The sequence below is a fragment of the Coffea arabica genome, chromosome 8c (assembly GCF_036785885.1).
Source record: "Coffea arabica cultivar ET-39 chromosome 8c, Coffea Arabica ET-39 HiFi, whole genome shotgun sequence".
In the NCBI taxonomy this organism is placed as follows: Eukaryota; Viridiplantae; Streptophyta; class Magnoliopsida; order Gentianales; family Rubiaceae; genus Coffea; species Coffea arabica.
The window spans coordinates 5,331,577-5,356,239 of record NC_092325.1 but is presented as its reverse complement, the minus strand read 5'-3'; the positions used below and the strand labels follow the sequence as shown (position 1 = coordinate 5,356,239).

General features: G+C 32.8%; 2 protein-coding genes and 1 pseudogene across 5 annotated transcripts; 1 reads left to right on the top strand and 2 right to left on the bottom strand.

The window, feature by feature from the left end:
- The first annotated feature begins 149 nt into the window (after nt 1–149).
- Nucleotides 150–6,909, top strand: LOC113706477 (isoflavone reductase homolog; annotated as a pseudogene).
- Nucleotides 6,910–7,470: 561 nt separating this feature from the next.
- LOC113706501 (myb family transcription factor PHL11) lies at nt 7,471–11,234 on the bottom strand. The gene is made up of 6 exons (XM_027228413.2): nt 10,600–11,234; nt 9,220–9,296; nt 9,074–9,137; nt 8,711–8,780; nt 8,433–8,502; nt 7,471–8,346 (listed from the first exon to the last, which is right to left on the bottom strand). The coding sequence occupies exons 1-6, from the start codon at nt 10,793–10,795 to the stop codon at nt 7,981–7,983; spliced, it is 843 nt and encodes a 280-aa protein (XP_027084214.1). The 5' UTR covers nt 10,796–11,234; the 3' UTR covers nt 7,471–7,980.
- Nucleotides 11,235–17,550: 6,316 nt separating this feature from the next.
- Nucleotides 17,551–23,868, bottom strand: LOC113705522 (uncharacterized). 4 transcript variants are annotated; one of them, XM_027227399.2, is made up of 10 exons: nt 23,464–23,867; nt 22,463–22,528; nt 21,478–21,658; nt 20,739–20,935; nt 20,506–20,556; nt 19,886–19,977; nt 19,753–19,778; nt 18,766–18,872; nt 18,365–18,469; nt 17,551–18,277 (listed from the first exon to the last, which is right to left on the bottom strand). In XM_027227399.2, exons 1-10 carry the CDS (start codon nt 23,767–23,769, stop codon nt 18,128–18,130), a joined length of 1,281 nt encoding a protein of 426 aa, XP_027083200.1. In that variant the 5' UTR covers nt 23,770–23,867; the 3' UTR covers nt 17,551–18,127. The 4 variants fall into 4 exon arrangements, with proteins under 4 accessions (XP_027083200.1, XP_027083201.1, XP_071919801.1 ...); XM_027227400.2 differs by having other exon boundaries at nt 19,756–19,778; XM_072063700.1 differs by lacking the exon at nt 20,506–20,556 and having other exon boundaries at nt 23,464–23,868.
- Between the last annotated feature and the right edge of the window lie 795 nt (nt 23,869–24,663).

Here is a 24,663-nt window from a genome sequence, read left to right as displayed (position 1 = left end):
AATTTGTTAACACGTCCTCTGGTGTGTTAACTAATGTAATTTGTTACATTACATCAGCTAACAAGCACATGAGACTATGTATATAAGACTCTAAGTTTGTATAGACTCCTCAAAGCCAAAACTAGCTAGAGCCTAGAAGTGGAGAACCAATGGCTAAGAGTAGGATTCTTGTGGTGGGGGGCAAAGGGTAGGCAGGCAAGAGGATAATCAAGGCCAGCTTAGCTCAGGGACATGCAACCTATGTCCTCCAACGACCAGAGGTTGCCTGGGACATTGACAAAATTCAGATGTTATTGTCATTTAAGGAGCAAGGAGCCCACCTCGTGGAGGCTTCTTTTTGTGACCATCAAAGCCTTGTGGATGCTGTAAAGCTTGAGAAATCGTCAGCGCCATGTCTGGGTCGTTCACAGAACTCATCATATTTTAATGCAGCTTAAGCTTGTCGAGGCCATCAAAGAAGATGGCCGCATTAAGGTAACATCAAAAGTCGACCATGTCATTGGTTAGGATTATGTGTATAAAGTCTACGAACTCATTGTTTCATTGTCGACCAAAAAAAAAAAGCACTCATTATTTGACTTTTTTTCCCTTCTTTTTCATTTGGCTTGTTAATCGGTTGGACACTTGCAAACTTTTATGCTATTGTTTAGATGAATATCGAGAATAAACCAAGTAAAGCATCTGAGAGTTTACAAATATCAGCATTATCATACAATCGATTTATGTAATTAGCAATCAATAATAATAAGTTATCTATTCTCTGTCAATAAGGTATTGGTTTAATGATTAAGGTTGAAAGCCCTTAAATTAAATGTCTTGGATTTAAATCTTCCTTCCTTCTACTTGCTTCCTAAATCTCACTCTTCCCCTACTAAAAATTGACAAAAAAAAAGTTGTCTACTGTTTAATTACTTATTACTTTCACAATAATACCCACTCATATTCTTTTTAGAAAAATGACTATGAATTCCAAATACACATTAATTTCTTAGAGCTTGCTCTCAGTATATTGAAAGCAAAAAACAGTTTTTATTATGCTACACGCTCTTTTGAGGTGTTTCTATTCGCTTTTGAATTTGTTTTCTAGTTCAATTTTTGTTTAAATTGAAAACTTAAATTGAGAAATAGTTCTTCCCGTATTCTTAAAAACAAAATTTTGGAAGCATTTAAAACCACAAGAAAAGGCCCTTAACTTAGTTTCTTAATTGGGCAATTAGGTGATGCATATGCACATATTCACTATTCAAAATACAAGCATATGTTTTATGTGCATGACCTGACCTATCAAAGTCATTTAAATTTTGCAAGAGTTTCTCGCCATCCGAGTACGGAGTGGATCCTAAGCATATGGGGGACGCCCTTGAACCTGGAAAGGTAATATTTGATGAGAAGGTGATGGTTAGGAGGGCAATTGAAGAAGCTAAAATCCCTCATACTTATGTATGTGGTTGGCTTTGCTGGTAACTTATCTCGGTTTAGTCCCTACTTCCTCCCAAGAAAAAGTGCAAATATTTGGGGATGGCAACCTAAAAGGTGAGTTTTTTCTTTTTCTTTTTTATTTTAATGTTTGTCAATAACTAGATGTGACCATGTTCTTTGACCATTTTTACCAAGGCTAAAGTTTCAAACTGCATATGTTTTTTGTGGGTTGTAAGTATATATCTTGATTCACACTTTTAGACTAACTAGCAATAGTTCACGTTAGGCCTATCAATCGGGCCTAATGAGTCGGGCCAGTATAAGTTCAAATTCAACTCATTTAATTTGTAACATTTTCGGGTTTCGGGCTACGAACTTCGGGTTAGTAAATGTGAAACTCATACTCAACTCACATAACATTCGGGTTGTGTATCTTATCCGGGCTTAATCCAAACTCACTTATTGTTCCTTAATTTTCTTAATATAATTACTATAGGGAAAATCGTTCGGGTTGTGTATCTTAAACTCACATACTTAATTCCTTAATGTTCCTAAACTCATACTCAACTCACATAACATTCGGGTTGTGTATCTTATCCGGGCTTAATCCAAACTCACTTATTGTTCCTTAATTTTCTTAATATAATTACTATAGGGAAAATTGTTCAAAACATCCCTCACATTTTATAAGATGACTTTTTTCGTTCCTCACTTCTAAAAGTATAATTTTACATCCCTTACAAATTCATATTAACCAAATTTGGTCCTTACCTAGGTTTCCGACTAGATTTTTGTCATAATCCGCCACGTGACTTGCATGTAATCATTTTTTAAGGGCAAAATTGTTAAATCAAATTTTTACATAATCTGATTCATAGTCCCCTCACATTTCACAAAATGAATTTTTGCATCCCTAACATTTTATAAAATGAATTGTTTCGTTCCTCACATTTCAAAAAATGAATTTTTTTCATCTCTCACATTTTTCAAAATGAATTTTTTCATTCTTTATTGATCATGTGTATGAATAGATTTTTTTCTATAAACCCACGTATATGTGTATTTGATTTTACCTGAACAGTGCGAATAACATGTAATTTATCTCTATTGGATTTCATCTAAACATGTTAATCGTAGTTATACACATGCTATTCAATATATATATATATATATATATATATATAGGGGTTTTAAGCTAATAATTTTGTTTGAAGCCCATGTATATATTTATATGATTTCACCATTTGAACCTATTCAATATTTGTGACCTTCTCTTTTGGTAATAATTTATTTATTGAGTTGTATGATAAGGTCATCTAATTAATGGGTCCTAACTTGAATTCTATAATTGTGCTAACAAATTTCAATTTAAATCTGAATTTCTACTCGACACTTTTAAAACCAACAGTTGAATTACTTGCCTTTGTGATTGTTTTAAAATTTGAAAGTGCCAATTACTTATTTCTTTTTGTCATACTTTTCTTTTGTTTTTTTTGTCCAAATTTAATTCAATATAAACACTCAATAATATTTAGGATTAAATGTCTTCTTTATTTTCAAATTTTGAGTAAAAGAAAATGAATATAAGTGAAAGACTAACAATTTTTTAAACTCATGTATATATCTATTTGATTTCACTTGAACAGTACAAATAGTATGTAATATATCTTTATTTGATTTTACATGATATCCGTACTATTTAGGTGAAATCAAATAAATATATACATGGATTTAAAAAAAAATTATTTACACACATGATCAATAAAAGATGAAAAAATTCATTTTAAAAAATGTGAAGAATGAAAAAAATTCATTTTGTGAAATGTAAAGGACGAAAAAATTTATTTTATGAAATGTGAGGGATTATGAATCGAATTATATCAAATTTGATTGGACAATTTTGCCCTTAAAATATAATCACATGCAAGGCACGTGGTGAATTCCGACCAAAAACTAATCGGAAACCTAAGTAGGGACCAAATTTAATTAATGCGAATTTGTAAGGGACGTAAAATTACATTTTTAAAAGTGAGAGACGAAAAAAATCATCTTGTAAAATATGATGGATGTTTTGAATGATTTTCCCATTACTATAACTATTAACTTGTAAAACTAATTTAACATTTACAAGACTATAATATTAAAACTAAACATGAATAAATAATAGTTCTTAAAAAATATATAAACCAAAAATTTTTCAACAATATTTATATTTAATTCATTCAAAATGCATGAAAAATAGTAATAAAACATGCGATCATAAGCCAATACATCTTAAAAGTTGAAACTTTTTTTTTATATGATTTGTGTTTCTAGACCAAAAAGAAATCAACCAATATTATGCCAATACAAAAATTTACTCAACCAATAAGAAAAGTTAGAGATTTAGTTATGCATTACTAATATTGGCTCTCAAGAAAGCTCATGGAAGAGTCTTCAAATGTATTTTTGTATTTGTAATATATATATATATATTTAGTATTTAGTAATAATATATTTGGATATATAATTATACATAATATCAAAATATAAATATTATATATATAGGTAATTAAAGAGTCGGGCCTATATCGGGTTTGAGTCTAATGAGGTCTAAGCTCGGCTCATATTTAATTCGGCCCTAATTTTTAGGTTCAATCTCAGACCAGTTCACTAAAAGATCGGGCTCATTGAACTTTTTGTCGGGCCGAACGAGTTGAGCTCGGGCTGGCCCAACCTCATTGACAATCCTAGTTCACGTAATTTGCACATGATTATATTAATCTAAATATAATATCTCTTAGATATAATTTTTCTTTGTGAAATTTGATTGTTTACTGATAATAGAATATTTTATATTTTCAATTTTTTTAATCAATTGTTGTTATAAATACTGTCTAAATACGAACCCTTTGATCTATTAATTTTTTAATTTATTTTGAGCTTTCTTTCTTTTGAATTTATTTTGAGCTTTTTTGGTAGATTATGGATTCAGCTTTGATAAACAATTCTTAATACGGTTATGTTTCACCAAAGTTATTGTATACTCACAATATTTTACCATTAAATCATAATATTGTTTTTTAATATTGTACAAAAGATGTTATTAAACAGGAAATACATGTACACATATCAAGTGTGAGCCTAGTAAATAGAATTCATAATTATTAGCAAATAAAGACTTAAACAATAAAATCAATTTCTGGAGAAGTATTAGAGTAAATAAATTGGCTTGTTAGATTTTGTTATTCTAATTATTTTCACCACAGTCAGACCTTCCTTTACCTCTTGGAAAGCTCGTTTACCAACTACAATCTAGATGTGCCTTTTTTTAACTTAAAAATAAAATGCATGGTTAAGTTTTTGATGAAATCAAAAAATTTTAACAAATGAAAAAAATTTGTATCAACATTTTGAATGTTATTTTTTCCCTACTAAGACAAACACAATGCAATTGCACAATTAGAATGAATTAATTATTTAAGAAAAAATTTATAAACCTTGCTATTATCCAACTTCGCATGACCATTTAATTATTCTAACTTATATTTTTGCAATTATAATTTTCAATTTTGTGTGAATTTGAATTGAGTAATGTGAGGTGCATTTTTGAATTTGGATTATTTACATTTTTTCCAACTGTTGTTGAGGTTAGGAAAAAATATAAATGATTCATATTGCTTAATTATCTTAGATTGGCTATTTGGTTGTCAATTGACATTCAATTGATAGAAATAGTTGGTTTCTTTTATTTTTGCTTTTTTGCTAGTATTTCTTCATGCTGATAGAAGCACATAATTATACATCTGTCTCGTGATATTCATATCAAGACTCTCCAAATGAATGTAGACTCTTTTCTTCTTATATAATTCTCTTTTATTCTAGGAGCATCTATTTTTTTTTAATAATATTTTTTACAATCTTAAAATTATGGATTATTCAATTGTTCACACTATTTCGAGTAAGAAATTGCTTCAGGTAAAAAGCTTTGATGCGTATAAGAATTGGAGATGGAGTGTAATGATCATTAAATAGTTTTAATAGAGAGTTTTTCATTTTAATTGCCATTATTATTGAGATTTAATCATTTGGAATATTTCATATTTTTAATTAATACCACAATTAAAATGCAATATCTCTAATTAAAAAATAGGAGATAATATGGACACAACATAAACTAAGATCAAAAGGTGATTACAATTTACAATGCCAAAACTCATCATACTTTTAATAGAATAATAGATTTGTTTGAAGTTCATGATTGCAATTCCTTTCATGAATGAAGATGATACAGCAACTTATACTATTAAGAAAGTGGATGATCCCCGAACATTGAACAAGACAGCGTATCTTCAAGCACCAGAAAATATGCTTTCTCATGTCAAGTTGATTGAAAAGTGGGAAAAAACTTTTAGGTAGGAAGCTGGAGAAATTCAGCATCGCAGCAGAAGACTTCCTAGCTCACCTGAAAGGTAAGTTAATGGAGTCACAATATGTGAGAGACCATGCACAATATGGAGTCACAATATATGTTGTTTTAGTTCTGGAAAGATTTTAGATCATATTACATGGTGAAAATGGCAGGGAGAGGATGACCCTGCACATTTTACCTTTAGCAAAACATGTGCGACTTTTCTAAGATTTTATCAAAAATCGCATTAGGACTGTTAATAGTGTCAGATTAGTTTGAACTCAGACCATTCTATCCTAAGAAAAGGGCCAAACCTCAGTAATTCCAGATCAAGATGAATTTCGGCCTAACTACATATCCCAATCTAAAAATGAGTCTAGCCTAAATTTCATATATATGTATGTATGTATATGTATATATGTGTTGGTTTTCATAAAGAAAAGAAAAGCAAAGAAAAGGACAAAAAGAAGTGAGTTGGGGCTGCAAAACCCAAAGTAACAGGTGTGAGCCCTGTTTCGTAAAAGCCAGATTGGTGCAATTTTATCCTTTTTTTTGGGTCAAAATGGTACAATTTTATTCATTTGGGCTGATATAACACCATTTTACAAGTAAAGATTGACCATGCTTGAACCTACATTTCAAACACATTATTATGTTTACCTGGCAAATAAATATATAAATTCCCAAAAAAGAAAAAGTTGGATGTTTATGCATGGTATACATTTATAGCTCTCGTAGGATCTTAGCTACAAGTCTACTTGGGATGGACCTTAGAAGTCTGTCTTTTAGTGTAATTAAGTGGAATAGAACTTGTGAGGCCTCGGATCCCTAGCCTACCCTTCTTTACCAAATAACAAGATGGAAATTGCACCTATGCATCCTGATTTCAAATTCTTATGACAGACTAGTAACATTTCAATATCTTTGGTCTGCAGGTGTGGACCATGCTCTCCAAAGTTGGATTAACACATTGCGGCCGGGTTTTGCACGAGGGATCTTTGACAAACTTTGAAATACAGGAAAATGGTGAAGAGATTTGGAAGCTGTAGCCACAAGTGCAATACACCCGCATGGAAGCTAACCTCAAACGTTATATCTAGACAAATTTCTCATCAAAGAAATTTCTGTCAGGAAAACCATTTGCTTTGCAAATTTGTGTGCAAAATGATCTTTCATGTTAGTACTCATCCATCGGTTTTTAATGTTGACAGGTTGTAATTTTTTAGGTATTGATTTTGTAATTTGATCCGTGGTTTTGTGGATAACTTTATAATATTATTGAGTTGCAATATAATCCCATGATTGTGGTTAGTTGTAATCTTATAAAAAAAAAATAATTGTATGTTCTTTGGAACTAATCTACGTGAAAAAACAAGTAAAATTCTTCAGTTGGTTTGTGCAGAAACTGTTTTTTTTTTTTTTCAGAATATTAGTTTACAAACTCCATGACCTGTATTACTAAAGCAATGCAGTAAAACTACACTTGCTTTAAAAAAGTATAATCTCAAGTTTAATAAATTTTTAAGTGTCTCCAAAGAAAGTTAAGGAATAAATTGATATTAAGGTAAGTTTAAGGGAGTTAAATATTGTGAACAAAAAAAAAAAGTAATGTTTCCTGTCAAAAGTCAAAATTGTTAATTAATCAGTCAAAATTATTGAGGTAAATAAAAGACTCTCTAAACGTTTGAATTGATTTTCCTGTACTACTAGACATACTAGTGATTGTTTTCTCCTTCTAGACATATGATTCACAAAGCATCATGCAAAACAATTAATGCACTAGAGAAGCCAAGCATTCTCTGTACAGAGGCAGCTAATAGATTTTGAATGATACTTGGACATCTTGAAGCAAGCTCATAGGCATTTTGAAACCGAAAGAAGGATTAACCAGAAAGTCCGGATGAAGTAATCAGAGCTGAAGATTCTTGAAAGCATGTACTGAATTTCCAGCCTTCCACCAAATTTTTCTTCACGAAGATTCACCTGAATTCAAACGATTATGTCTCTTCACTTCAACAAGTTTACTACTACTGATGCCTTGAGTGAAAAACAATGAGGCATTGAAGAATAAGTTAATCCAACTGTAGAGTGTTATATGCACAGAGTATGAAAACGAACTGAAAGGCTGTGCCCATTTTTACTTCTATTAAGTGGTTTGGCTCCAGAAGAGCTCAACTGGTGCCAATAAAGTCATAGCTACTTCTGGTATTCAAGTCAAAATTTATGGAAGCTCCTTCTAGCCTAAGTTTGACATCATGTGTTTCTTCATGATTCAACCCCAAGTAATTCTGCTCAGACATTTTTCTGTTCATGTCGCTTAGCATGCGTTTATCCATAATCTCGGCATTTCTTTCTTCTGCATTTACATTCTCAATGAAGCTTGACAGGGCCAGATTGAATTCAGAGAGTTGAGCTTTTGTTGCTTCTAGATTGCAGGGATTATTAACGTCGAGCGAAAGGCTCTTTTGAGCTTTGTCTAGAATTGCTTGTAGGTACTTCCCTTGGGCCTCTATTCTCATCTGTAATTTCTTTTGCACCTGTGGGACAAAGAATCAGTCAAACCAGCAAAATTTTTTAACAACAATGAAAAAAGTCAGTAAAGGTCAAGTAATTTAATACAAACCTCAAGCTGCTCCTGTAATCTTTTCTGCACTTCAATCTGACATTTTAGTGCCTCTGAGATTTGGATTTCCCTGTTTGGTGCATCATCATTGGTCAGTTTGTATAACAGCTGGATGATGATGCTAGGCTCATGTCATAACATTTAAATGTTGATGGACTGATTGATGCATAAACTACTCAAAACTTACAAAGGCTTGGTATCTGTTCTAAATAAGCAAACACTTTGTTGAAATTAAAAATCCAAGACAAAGTTGACAACATTATTGTTGTAGCACCTACCTTTTTTCTGTGTTCACTCTTGAGGAAATGGAGCCTGAAGCATGCGAGTTGTATTGTCCAAAAGTATCGCCTAAAAGACAGGAAACAGATTGAAATTCAGAAGCTAAGAATAAAACCCAAATAAAAATGGGTATATAAAAGTTTCAGGTATAAATTTGCCTACCTATTTACAGCTAAAACAATTTCATAAGATGAATTTGTAACTTGACAGACATAATACGGGTCAGCCTCTTCAATATCTTGTATACATCATAGAGATAACCCACCCGTGATATCTTGATATATTCACAGAATGCTAGCTTTTCTTATTATTATCTGCTACTTTTGATTTCTTAATGGATCACTGAACCGGCAGGAACTTACCACTGTTCTCTTTGCTTTGTTCAGCTGGAATCTGCTTCTTGGCCTGCTGTCCAAGTCTGTACTTCTACAAGTAAAAAGATCAAGAAGCATCACCTTTGGCTCCAGTATCAGACAGATCATACATGAGTGCAGAAATGAAGCAATACCTGTAAATGACTCTTTAGATGGTACAATGTCAATCCCTTTAAGCCCATTACCCTTAAAACTGACTTGGGAGTTGCTTCTGCAAATTGAGATCCACTTTGAGTTTACTTGAAGGCGTGCCAAGATTTTAAGTGTCTTACTGAACGTATTATGTTATTCATCATGTATGCACTCCTTATAACTCCCAACTTCCCCATCCAAAAGATCCAAGAAAACAGAGAAGCAGAATAGAAGAATTACTAGCAGAACCAAGAATTAGAGCTCCTACTTTCAATTCTAATATGACAAGATGACAGCACATTTAGGGGCAGAACAACATAACATGAACTTTGCTTCAGCTATCAACAGACAAATCAATCGTATAAAGGAGTTTTTTTTTTTAAAAAAAATGAAAGCCCAAACCTAGGATTGATTCTGGTCAAGGGTGTGTTAAGGGCTAGGCGCACAATTTTTGGAAATGTTGGGGAAAAAATTGAGTAAATTTCTGATCTCCAGCATATTAGCTAGGGCATTTTAGGTCAATGGTCAGACACGCAGAGAAGGAAATGCCAAGTCCATTGAAAAACAATAGAACCAGGGGAGCCAAGATTTCCTAAACTCAAGGGTCATTTTCCGAGATTTCCTAAACTCGAGGTTATATTTTATTCACTGTATCAGGAAATTGATGAACTTTCTCCCACCAGATGAGGAGAAGATGCTGCATGGTTGATTAGACTGTTATTCCAATATGCAGTGATGCACTTATTAAGCTGGGAAAACACCAATCTGCACAGAAACTGGCTAGACACCATTCTTCCAAGTTGACCGGGAAAACATTAATCCACAAACAATCCGGGGAGGGATCTGATCAATATGTTTTAAAAGTAGATATCATTCTTCCATCAGGGCTAAATAAATTCACAAGCTGGGAAAGGATCTGAGTGTTATACATGGATGTTTCTAATACTCAGTTTATTAACTTGAAATTTCTAGGTTTCATATGCAAAATTTATACCAAACGCTGACTGTGAAAAACTGTAAGGCCCCCAAAATAAACCAGAAACTGACTAGCAAAATTGCAAAATATAGCTGCCATCTTTAATTTTCTCAAGTACTGAGCTTAAATAACTAATGCTATCCCTGTGTAAAAAATTTCCCTCAAGAGAACCAACATCACTACTTAATCTATAGGAAATGATTTGACTATAAAAATTCAAACAGCACAAAACAATAAAAAGTTGGCATAATTGTTTTCAAAACGTATAAATGAATGACCTTAAAACAGTAATTTTTAAATAAAAGGTACAGCTGCCCCATGTTACTCAGCTCAGCCAATCAATTATGACAAAGAAAAGGGGCTCAAAGCAATAGAAATGGAAACAGTAATGATGACAAAAACTCACTATCAGGGCCACCAAGCTTTGTAACAGCATCAACAAAACGTTCATGAAGATCAGCAGTCCATCTCAGCCTTGGCTTTGGATCTCTAGTCATCACCACCCCACCAAGGCCGCCACCACCACCACCTCCATTCCTTTCAAAAGGATAGCAACTCCCTCCAACTCCACCACCACCTACTCCACCATACATTCTCTCCATCACCGCCACTTTTTCACTTGCAACCACCTTGCACCACTCCCACCACCTCCACCATCCAAAACTTGAAAAGACCTTGATTATATTCTTTCTCTACAAGCAACCCTTTTTATCTAGATCATTTTTTCCAAAGTCTCGTTCACTTTATTCTTTGTCAAAGCAAAAGAGAACAAAGTAACTGGAGAACGAATGGATGAATGGATGAACTTCAGAACCTAAAAAGCAAAATGCAAGGAAAAGAAAATGGACTTGTGTATAGAAGAAGTCACTGTAGCTTTATCTCTATAAAGCTATGAACTTGAAAATTTGATGGGCTCTATGGAGAATTTAGGAAAAGAAAGTTCCTAAGAGGAAAGATTCAAGTGATCAGAGGATAAGAGAGAATGCTTGCAGCTTTCCTAAGACTCAAACAATAACAGTTGTACTTTTGGCAATGATTTCAACTCTGCTTTCTGTTCATTAAAAGATAATATAAATTTAGTATCACTCGAACATATTTATGTGTCTACTAATGAATGTTGTATGTTTTAAATTATTACTTTGTCCCCTTTGAATTATACATTTTGTAATATTACCCCGCTTCAACTAAAAATTACATGAACTCCCTCTAGACTTATTTTTCATTTTCTTTTTTTTTTTTGCCTAGTGCAAGTTGAAATAATAAATTGTGAGCACAAGTTGGAATACTAGATCATAAATGGTATTAAAAGAAATTCAAATTATATTTTGAGAAAAAATTGATTCACCTCTTAATTAAACTCAAACTATTCGAATTTCAAACAATACTATTTTTTCAAAAGATATATCAAATTGATGTGTATTTAATTTATATAATGAAATTCAAAAAGTAAGATGGTCCTTAATGTTACTTTTCCATCCATTTTGCCCATGCCTAATTCCATGTATTGTTCCTAAAATTCTATATGGCTCATATCAGATTTAAATGAATACAGCTAAAGAGGGTTGCTTGAAATATTTAATTGCTTGGGGGGGGAAAATGAGATGATAAACTGATTTGAGGGTGTAAATTGTATTTTACCTTGATGTTTTAGGTGGATTTATAAAGTTAGGAGCAAAAGTGAGGAAAAATCGGCGACGAATCTGAAGAAGCATGATGCCCGAAAAGACAGGTCCTATAATTGTGTGAAGTAAGGAGTACATATGCTTGATGTAACAGCCGTTAGATTAACTTTGAAGGGTGCAAAAAGTCAAACAATCTTGAATCTTGGGGGTTTAGAATTTATGGTGTTTTGATTCGACTGTGCACCAAAATGTAGGAGACAAAAATGTGGTTACACGTAGATGCCACGTGGAATATTCGCCGGCAAATAAGCTGAAACGAATATTCGTGCATTCACGTGCCACGTCGTCCGAATGGACCCCAGCCTTTGGCATTTTACAGTCATTAGACATTTGTTGTGACATATCACATATGTAATATTTATTTTTAACTAGGGGTATAGATCTTACCAAATTAAAAAAAAAAAAAAACTAGGGGTATAGATGAGTCTAAAAATATTGAATATTACGTATTTTAAACTTATTTGATTGTTTTATCGAACTTAAAATTTTGTTCAGTTTTATTTGTTTGTCTATCGTGCTAAAATCAAAGGAGTTTTTATCAAACCAAATTCGAGTGTAACTCGAGTAGTTTGAGTTTTTACCTCTAAAATTGGTGTTTGGATTATAATTTTTTATCAAATAATTTTTACATTTTTTGTGAATGCATTTTCTAATTATTATTTATCTCTCATACATCAAATCGTTACGATATATTTTTCTATAAAAATTTTGAAAATTAGCATTCCAAATGGGTTAATTTTATACTAATCAAGCAAAGATTGAAGTGAGCTCTAACATTGATCAAATGCAAAATGCTGTTTAAATTTAGTTTGATTAGTCGACAAACTAAGCAAGAACAAGTGCTCACTGAGCTAAATTCAATTCAAGTATCAAATAGTTTGATTCGTCTTTCACTCTTATTTCAATTAACCTAAAATTTTTTTGGATACAAATTTTTTTAAATACTAGTTGACTTCTATCATGAACTCATTTTTTAACTAAAATTTTATATTTTCAATTATTTTTTTATGTCACGTTCATTATATCACAAAAAGTATATATTATTCCAATTAATCTCCTATCTAAACACACCTTATATTTTTCAACTTCATGGAGTTTGAAATAATTCAATCCTATCTACCAATTTTTATCTCATTTTCTTGATGATATAAGCTCTTTCAAGAAAAATTTACAAATGTATATATCTTCTAAATTCATAACACAAAACTCTCCATTTTTTTTACTCATCCAAAAGTGTATTAGGTAAATTGACTGCCACACAAAATGTTTACGCTAACATAAGGATATGTAGCTCTATAATCGAACATACCACCTGTTTAGTTGCTATCAAGGAATAGCAATGACAATAATTATGAAAGACCACCTCAATGATAATGGATTTGTGAAGATTCTTTTGATGAAATTTTATGTTTGGCAGTCACCATAATGGCAGTGACTTTTTTTAATAGGAAAAAAAGAAAATTATTTTTCTTTTCTTCCTTTCTCTTTATCTCCAGCCCATTTCACCGCTGGTTTCCAGCTCAGCTCCGACCACCGCCCTCTGTTTCGGTTTGCTTCCATCCCCTTGATTTTTTCCATGTTGCGGACCTATTTCCCCATCTCTTTTTATTTACTTTCCATTTCTTTCTTCCTATGTCTTTCTTTCTTTTTTTTTTGTGGCCCTTTTCATCCCTTTGCTATTGTTACCCCCATACCGCCACCTCTCATGCGTTCACCACGATCCCATCTTATAGACCAATCCTACAAATTTTAACTTCAAAATTGTCACTTAAAGTAAAAAAAAAAAAAATTAATCACACCAAAACTTTGAGAGAACAAGGGGAGAAATTACATGGGCTGGAAAGGGAGAAAAAAAGGGAGGAGAAACATTAGGAGGAGACAAAAGGGGCAGGTGAGAGAGGTAGAGTAAATATGGGAGAACTTGGAGATAAGAAGCACTGATGTTCTTTCTATCCTTTCACTTATCTTTTAGCTGGTTTTTGACTTATTTTTTTTTATCTTGATGGGTAATCAGAGTAAAAGTGCCCAATTTAGCGGGTAATGGATTTTGGGTAATACTTTCTTTAAATATAAACACCATGGCCTACTTAGTTTAATTCTAAGGCACCAATGGATTGAATGAAAGGGAAAGAAAGGAAAGGAGAGAGAGTAGAAAAAATATAAATCCATCCATCTTGTTTAGATTATGGAAGGAAAGGAAACAGACTATCATGTGTTAGTTATATCTAACAATATAAAAGAGAGAGTTGCTGCTTTTTTGTCAAGCGATTATCGTGCAATTGTAATTAGATATCCGGGCTATTTTCCTCAATTACCTGTTTTGTTTATTTGCAGCTGGTATAGTTTTAGTGCATTTATCGGACATGTTGATCGAATTGGTAATTAGTGGTGTAAAGAGTGAAACCTATGGAAGTTGATTTTTGTGGTTAATTATTTGCTTTTGAAGTGTTCAGTAAATGCAAAATTACCTAGGAAAGAATAAATTATTGTTGGCTTTAATGACTTTAAAAAAGGCCTTTATTACTATGACATGAAATAAAATTATTAAATGTTCTGTAAATGCATAATTATTGAGGAAACAATTAATAAATTATTGTTGGTTTGACATGAAATAAAATTGTTAAGTGTTCTATAAATGCACAATTATTGAGGAAATAATTAATAACCCATTGTTGGCTTTAGTAACTTTAAAAAATGGGTTTTATTACTGTGACATGTGGTGATTAATTTTTAGTAATGTCAAATTCTATGATTTAAGTGCTTAATTGACTTGCGGGATCCCTTCTTTTTTGTGTCAACACCGATTAATACTCTTTTGGGAATGATTCAATTTACAACTTTTTAATTATCCAGATCCAAATGCAAAATAACCTCATACAATTTTCTAATTTACCCTTATGCATTTTATATAAGTACCATCATGCATTCTATATAGTATTGTCCTTATGCATTCTATATATTTCATAATTGTTAACCATTAACAAAAATAATAATTCCCTAATGATCCGCATGAATTAGATAATAACAGAGATGTATACTAATAAACCCACACAACAAAAAATAGTTAACATAGGAAATATTAGCCTCCCTGTGCACGGCACAGGCCGTCTCACTAGTTTTATCTATAATTTAAACGTCTAATTTATAAATACATAATAGGGTTTTTTGAAAATTTTAAATTTTCATTAATTTGGTGTCATTTTCCCTCAGTTTTTGCCCATTTAAACGAAAAGCAGGCTAACAAAAAAATAAGTAAACCTTATTCCTAAATTTTCATTAATTTGGTGTCATTTTCCCTCAGTTTTTGCCCATTTAAACGAAAAGCAGGCTAACAAAAAAATAAGTAAACCTTATTCCTTTCTTTCCCTCCTCACAATCCAATCCAAACCTCAAAAATCTTATCCCGTTGTTTCCTTTCCTTTCCTCCCCTCCCATTCCCTCAAAACAAATTGTGTCTAAGGTCTTTTTTCTTTTTCCTTTCTTCTTTCCCTCATTTGCAGCTTGCAGTGTCCCTTGTATCAACCAAGTCAGATTTGCAGCTTACACTACATATATAGACCATAAAAATAAGTATTCCAAATCCTGAAACAGACTACATGTATAGGCCATATAAATAAGTATTCCAAGGAACAAATCATTACTTTGGGAAAATCTCAATGTCACTTTCCAATTTTACTTTTATCAAAATCCATTTTTCAGTCAAGCAACTCCAATTCTCACCCCTTTAATATCTGCCATCTCACATATTTATTTTTGAACTGCAAAACAACAAGAGACGAGAGTTACTTAACATAGTAATAACAATTTTTATCGTCTCACATATTCAATTCTAAGTGCAGAAGGAAATTAATTATCTTCACCCCACTTAGCAAAAGAATCTCAACAAAATTAAATAAGGTGAAGAGAATAACTTGATAACTGGCTCAAAACGTTTTCTTTTTTTTAAGAACCATTAGGTGAACTATACGTCTTGGCTACTAAGCCTATTATAAACTTTTCAGTTTTCACATCAGGTTAAGTAAGCACATCTTATCCTTGTTATATTATGCCACAAGCTTCATACAATGAATAATGCCTGGAGCAATTCAAAATTGCACTAGATTTCCAACCGAACATGCAAGGATGGAATCTTGGAATCAACTTCGTTTTTATCTCTTTCGATGAAATAGAAGCTAGCTTGATAAAGAAAGAAACAAATGGTCCATTCCAAATTTTTATAGTCCATTGACTCCAATTCTTTAACAGATAGAAACCAAAAGAAGCAAAAAATATACAAAGCAAGAAACAAAGAAACGAAGAATATGATATGTGACACGTTTCGAAGTGTCCTTAAACGATGGATGGTAAGGATGTGACTGCAGAATATTCTTTCCCGCGGACGCACACTCTCCTTCAAGGAAAATGTAGAAAAAGTTTTTGTTCTTCTGGCTTTCTCACCCTCTTTTCTTTTATTTATATTCTTCGATTCGAAGCTTTTCTTTTCTTTTCTTTTTCTTTTTTTTTTTTTTCAAAGTCTGTCTTAGATTTCATCACTTTTGTTGCAACAGCAGAATATGCGTTTGGGAGTTACCTGTCAGCAGGAGAAATTTTTATTTTGTCCCCATCAAATGATCCCCATATTCTTCTTGTTTTCGTGTCGATGTAAGCAAGTCCAAATTAATATATATATATATATATATATATATATATATATATATATATATATATATATATTTATTTATTTATTTATTCTAGTGTGGAAGGTATTTTTATTGGAAAAAGCAACCCCAAAGATTTGGGACCAAAAACGGTTAGTGGTGACCATTGAATAAGTTTCTTCGACTAGCATTGGGTTAAAAGCACGGAATGTATTTGCACCATCACCATTTTCAAATAAAGTATTTTCTACAATAGCACCATGAATAGAGCATAGCAAAGCAGTGCCCAATACACCGGCAACTCCCATCATATGAAATGGGTTCAATGTCCAATTATGAAACCCTTGAAAAAAGAGGATGAATCAAAATATAGCTGCAATACCAAAAAAGAACCAACCAAACTGACAGTTTCTCGATTGCGAAATGTATCAAAGCCTTGGGTAGTAAAAAAAAAGTGGGATACTGTATTTCCAAGATTGGATCTCATATTCGAATGAACCTCGTAATCGTAAGAAAGTGGATTTTTTAATTATGGGCCTAGCAAAAGAAAAATTGAGATAGGATCCTATAGGATCTCCCCCCCCCCCTCAAAATCGGACGTGAAAATTTCCCTTCATCCAGCTCAAGTAGGTACAAATAAAAGGGTTCGTTCTAGAAAACCCCCCAATAAAAAGATCTACTCCTCACTCAAGTTCCTTATATGGATACAAAGATGGTAAGAAAAAAAACATGGATATGTTATATGTTCAAAACATTGTCATGGTGCAGAAATATTTGTCATTCGATTGACAAAACATAGTGGAAAAAAAATGTAAGAATGAGTTGTACGTTAGAACCATGGCATGTAATATTCTTTTGAGTTGAAAACTGTTCTGATTAAGAATGAATTAGGTGAAGCAAACAGAACGGAAATGATTGGAAGGGGATGACATTAGAAGCTGTATAAACAGACAAAGGAGGAGCACAGTAATGCTCATTTTATGTCCTTACAACCATTGAATCCATCTAAAAGATAAGCATTAAGTGAAACAGAGAGCAGAAGAAAAATTGGTACAAAATATTCAAAAGGAAGCAAAAGTTGCAGAGTCAATAAGTGGTGGCAAACAAGTAAGCCCAATGTTGGTAGTTGAGAAGGTAGTTAGCATGTACCAAATCAGAATCTTTGGTAGGTAATCCTATACTTATCATCTAATCAGAATTCAAACTCATTCCCCCTTTAAACCTCGTACCTGCTAATTGAAGAGTTACACTATCAGCTACGACAATGTGCCTTCAATATATCGCTTACTTTACAAAGATACAAGGTCTTCACTGCAAATTAATAAAGAAGTGAAAAAAAAAGTAGGCAAAACAGAGAAAAATGCCTATAGTTAGATAAAACCCTTTTTCCTAGGGACAATAATCACACACTACATGTCAATAGAAGGTGAATTGCCTACCCAGTATATGCTTATGCATCCTATAAAATGACCTTACTATAGGCTGTAGCAAAGCTTATTCTGCTCAAGTCTTGTACGCGAACACGCAAGGTCCTGTGTGCAACGTCCCCCTGTCCAACCTTGGCTCATTTGTTTCTTCTTCCATGAATTGTCCAGAGATCCAATGCGTTGCTAGTCTATTCAGATTCTGACACTAAACAGCCCTTGAATCCTTTCCTTAGGGCAGTTTCATCCAAGTTTCTTCCGATAAATACAAGCTTGTTAACCCTTTTCTCACCTGATCCCCATGTCTTTCCGGGGCAGCCATCCAATGTAGAATGTACTCCCTGGGATAATTTGGTAAGACAAAGAAACGAATCAATAAAGCTTCATGTCAAAGGAATAAAACATTCTAATATCATTAAAATTTTAACCTGGAAAACATAACGCTCTTCCAAACCGGTCACAGAAAGAACTCCTTTCATCCTGTACAAGTCATCTCCTTTTTCTTCAAGTAATCTTTCAAGCCAGTCATCAACCTAGACAAAGAACAGACACATTAAGAAAAGTTCCAAGATTTAGCATTTAGGTGCAATAAAGATACACTCAGCTGCCTCAAAATGAATCATGTTTGAAATACTACACTGGACGGATATGGCATTCAATTCTGCACAAAAGTGGAACCGCATGATCCATGCCAAAGGAATAAGAAGAGACATTGCTAAAAAACAGGACGTACAAACCATACACTCCTGTGCAGGTTCAATTTTTTAAACACGAAATAAAATAACATGTTTAACATGATTACAAATGCTGATTAAAAAAAAAAATTTACCTCATCTAGGTCTAAGGTTCCCTCAGAAACGATACTAACACTGGAGACGGCAGAATCATGTACATGGTCATGATGATGTCCATGTCCCTTGTGATGCTCTGTTGGAACTGGAAATAAAAAATTAATCAGACGAACTAATCGTTTCTAGATATCAGATCAACTACCCAAAACATTTAACATTTCAATTTTCACTTCTATAAGCCACCATTGAAAGCAGCCACTGCTGAAATGTCAAGATGCGCATATTTCAATCCCAACTGAAATAACCCTCATGATCTACGCTATCTGACCCAGTGACATAAAGCAGAAGCAAATTCAAGTTTTACCAAAATGTGTTTGGCACCAAAATGTGTTTGGCACTAAAGGAATATAAATTACTGAAAGATCTCATCAGTAAAGGCCTTTTGTCGCATACAATCATTAACACATTGTTCTTTGTAGAATTCAATTTTAGGCAAATATATGAATTAAAAAAATAATTCGAAGCACTTAAAGAGACTGATAAAACTTCCATGCATACACATTACAGAGACATGTGTAGAGGGTGAAGGGAACAGGAGGCAGAGAGGAGTTTATAACAGAAAAGAATATACAGCTATTGTCACTAAGATTCACTGTGAATCCAACCTCATATAATCTAGTAACACAAAAGGAAATAAGAAACAAAACGGGAAAAAAAATAAAAATCTTTAAAGAAAGGCCACAAATCACTTATGGTAAGTGCAGATCAAGGCAAGTTTAAGGAATAAATTCCATCTAAAACAAAAAAATTGATAGCCTTGTCCATAAAGTATTGCAAAAGTGGATCATGCATCATAAATGCAAAACAACCAACTTTCCTTCATCTTACTGTCTTTTTAAATTTTGCATTGGTATCAGAGTCACCTAATGATCAAGATAACTTAACTAAGACATAAGTTCAATATCACCAATAAAAACTCGTTAAAATACAATGTTCAGTTCCATGTTCATGGGCACAATGAGAACCACCTGATTCAACTTCTGAGTCAATCCTGCAAAAGCAAAATATGTCCTCACATCAGAAAGCACAATGCACTTGTGCAAATGTATTTACTTCTTTTGCAATTACTCATAACAATATCTTGCAAGGTAAAATCACCTGTCAAGATCATAACCTCCTACTCCTAAAACAAAGTCCATATCCACCACTCCAAATTTAGCTTTCTTTATTTGAGCCATCCCGTTGATGTGCTGGACAAAGGAGTAAGCTGATAAAAGACAAGCTACTAAAAGAGTGGACAAGATCCGGTCAAAGCTATCAACCAATCAGAACAAAATGCTACTGTCTTGACTCTGGATACCAAAAACTTCATTGTAACTAATCAACAGGAGGATAAGAGTTGCTTTTACACTTAAACTAATTGACAAAATATTTGTCAGTAATAAATAAGTATAAAGCTTCTAAGGACACCATATTTACAAAACAAAAAGAAACATAGATTTTCTTCAAATAGAAAGAAAGAAAGAAAAAAAAAGTCTTGGGGGAAAGAAGAACATGATATCAATAAGGCTATTCTGATTTATCTTTAGCATCCAAGAAATCCTGTCCCATTACAACTAATATCAATTCTATACATGAAAATCAGAAACTGATCCACCCCAAAAAAAAAGTCAGAGAAAAGAATAATGCACATGGAATAGCTTATGCAAATCAACAATTGAGAGAAATTTTCTAGGAAATTTTCACCTGGAGAATAAAGATTGTATACAAGACTCTACCTTAATTCTTTTCATCAAGACCTCCAGGTCAGCCCCAGTTACCAAATCTATCTGTCAAAATTATTAGAAGAAGAAATTAACCAGTACATAATTGCACTTACTAAGACTCTGGAAGAACTTATTACAAGTAGGGAAAGATTCTAATCTTTGTTCTTTCTTTTTATTAATAAAAGAAAACGCTGCATATGATAAAGCGTCAATTACAGGAATGGAAGGTAAAAAAAAAGTTTTACCTTATTCAAGATAATACGATCCGCATAAGCAACTTGTTCCACAGCTTCATTAACCACGAATCTTGGTTTTACCTCATCCAGATGTTGAATGACATACTTGGAGTCAACTAAAGTAACTACTCCATCAAGTTTCACATAACGTGAAACCAACTCATCAGTACAAAATGTTTCAATGACAGGACCAGGTTTTGCAAGACCTGTAAAAAAAATTAAGACTAAGAAATTAAAACGATCAAAGGCGAGTTTCAGAGGCTGGCAAGCAACTCTAACATTAATAGGGATAAAAATGCTTAAAATATTCACTCAAATAGGATTCTTAACCCCCCTTTACACAAATTATCAATAAAAATAACAGAGACTAACACGTAATAGACATTCTGTGAAATGGTAACTGAAACCCAAGTTCAAATTACCACAAGAAACTACCAGTGAAAGACACAATGTTATAGGTAGAACAATCACATATCTTTTCTGCATCAAAAAAAAATGAGAAAAAGTAAAAAGAAAAACATTAAGCTGTTTATCTCCATCTTTTTATTCCAAACAATGCAGAGCAGCCCGAGAAACACTTTTTGCGGCATATGAGGAATTGCAATTATTCAACATCATATGTGGCATGTATTTAGCATCATGTTTGGAATGTATATCTCATCACAAATAGTTCCTCCATACATGTGTTATCTTATTACGAGCATTAAGGCAATCAATTTTCTTTGCAACATTTAAGACATTGACTTACCTGTTGTTTCTATAACAATATGATCAAATTTGTCTCGCTTCGTCTTAACCAACTCCAGAAGCATTTTAACAAGATCTCCTCTAACAGTACAACATAGACAACCATTATTAACCATGATAATGTCCTCATTTGAGGAGGAATGGCTAGCAACTAACGAACCATCAATGTCCACCTCACCAAACTGCAACAGCAACATTAAACATATAAGGGAAAAAATTAAGACTGGTAAAAGTTGTGTTTGCAAACTCTTCAAAGTAACATTAAAATATGATCAGACTACTTGTAACCTTTCACAAAAGAATATTCATATGCTGTCAAATACTCGTATTCATGACTAAATGATAATAACCTAGGCCATACTTAGATAACGAAGATTAACAACAGAGCCCTCTACTAGTAAACATGCAGTACTCAAACGAGATGCTAAGCTCTAAACTGGTCATAGTATTGGATACAGGTATTTAGAAAATATGAGTCATATTTTTAAGTTAATGCAGAACACACTAGAAATGAGCTCACGTTGCAGACATGAAAAGTAGAGAAAACATACAAATGTCTCTAAATAGTAGCTGACAAGCTATCTGTCGCAGCCTTGGCATATCCAAATCCCAATGTTAGATTTATCCCTCAAAAAACATAAATGAAAGTTGCAGAATTGCATCTCATGTTGAAGTAAGCTGCCTTTAGAATTGCCCCAAAAGATATGCAGCCCCACTTGAAATAAACAGAAACAATGACCCCACTGCCAGACAGATATATTTTGCCTCTCAATCCTAAGCTACATATATATTTTTACTAGGCACTTGCTCAAGGGTTGAGCTTCAGTTTATTCAGTTATTCAAGAGAGAATTAGGGGTAAATAGTTCAAGTACTCGTTTTCCGTATGCATTCTTGGTAACACTTCCTCTGAATCATTGCAACGTCTAGAAGAATGAGAACAGGAAAAAGAAAAAACAAGAAAAAAAGAAAAGGAAGGATATCATACCTCATTTTCTATCACAGCAATTCTCTTACCATGATTCGATGTCAATATATGATTTAACAGAGTAGTCTGCCACAACAACATAACCGGGAAAAATCCAAAAAAAAAAAAAAGAAAAGTTCAGCAGGATGCAGTGAAAAAGCTAAAGAATAAGATCATACTGAATACAGAATGCAAGTCAGAAACACATTGCATTTAAGTTTCTTAGGACATAGAAGTTGAAACTCGCACCAAATTTGGATAAAATCATTTCACCCTATGTCAGAATATTGAACAGGTCAATAAAACCATAGAACTAGACAAATACCAAGAACCACAAACTTTTCAAATGCTATGAAAGAAAAACTCAGGAAAACAAAGCAAAACGCAACTTATTATATAAACATCTTCCACCACTTTTGATAACATGAATTCCATGGTTACATTTGAATACTGACACAAAGATAACACTTTTACACGTTTAAACTCATGAAAAACAGTCGATTAGTCGATTCTCTCATTTTCCAGCCAACTACTGATGCCTAGAATATATAATAAACCAAGACACAGGAGCAAATACATTTATCTGTCCTAACTTCTCCACTCCCAGAATAATGCGTTACTACGTCTCTTAGGAAAATCAAAGACCAATTTTGTCCAAACTCATTCCTTTGCCTAGTGAAAACCCATAATTTCATGCTCATTTTCTCATTCCATCAACATCCAAGAAAATCCAGTAACGGCAAAGGAAAACTTAAGCCCAAAACTCCAAAGCATTCCTCAATATTGAAAACCAAAACAACCATTTATACATATCAAAGAATTAATCATTAATAGTGCAAAAAGTTTCACACTTTTTTTATTTAAAAAGGAAATTTTCAGTAATGACGGTCGGAAACAGAGGGGGCAGGGTACATTGAGAATCCTGCAAGCCAAGCAAAAAAAACCCTTTTTCGATACATAAAAGTTTCCTTGCACACCATTCCATATTTCGTGGCTTCGGAAAATCTTTTCTTCTTCCTTACCTTGCCGGAGCCAAGAAAGCCAGTGATGACGGTGGCCGGAACCCGGTTATCGAGGTTTAATGCAGTGGAAACGGAAGAATCAGTGTCCTGAATTACATAATCAGATGCAGACGAAAAGCTTCTAAAACCGGAATTGGAATAAGAATGGAATTCCCTGGAAAATAAGGACTGGAGACTTCTAAGCAGGGAATAATGTGGAGGACTAGTGCTATGGTGAACAGAGCAGTGAGAGAAATGACATGAGGAAAGAATTTGAGTGAGGGTTTTGGGTGTCGTTTTGGAGAGCAGGTATCTGAGAGTAGCCATTGACTGATTACAGTTGAAAGAAAGCACAGGGCAAGGCTTAAGCCCTAGGAGATGGAGTTGAGGTTTATGGAGGATTTTTTGGTTCTGAGTTTAGGATTTTTATTTATAGGGTTGCCAAAATCACTTAGGGTTAAATGCAAAAAATCCCCCCACAAACTATATATCGAGTTGCAGTTTACCCCCTATACTATAATAATAGGCATTTTACCTCCTTAAATGATATGTTTGGACAAATCTACCCCTTTTATTTTAAGCATTGTTATTTTTCTTTTTTCCCTATCATTTTCTTTTTAAATTCTTCCTTTTTTTTCTTTAAACATTGTTTAAATAAGTAGACTAAATTAGTCAAAATTTATTTATTTCTTAATTTCGTATATCAATATTTTATGAAAAAAAATCTATGGAATACAAGATTTTTTTTCCAAATGTTGAAGTCAATGTCATTTAAGAAATTGAACTTTTCAAATATATAATAACCAAATAGAGAAATTGATTAATCAATTATTAGTAGTATCAATAACAAAAAAAAAATGAACTACTATTGTTGTTTATTCTTATTTTTTATTTCATTACAAATAGCAATTGCTAACTTTTCTTTTTTATGTGATATATAATATGTTACTTTTATTATAAGTAGTTGAGTAACTGTGAACTCTTAATTAGTTTATAGGTACTTAAATTGTTGAATTACTAGATTAATACACTTTACAATATAAGCTACATATATTTTGTAATAACAAAGAGTTTATGACGAATTATTAAGAATGAATTTAACAAATAAACAAATTTAAAATGTAGTTTAAAAAATTTTAAAATTTTTGATGCAAGTCTTTTCACATCGGAGAGAGATGTTGGCTAGTTCCAAGAGAGAATGAGAACAAAAAGAAAGTAAAA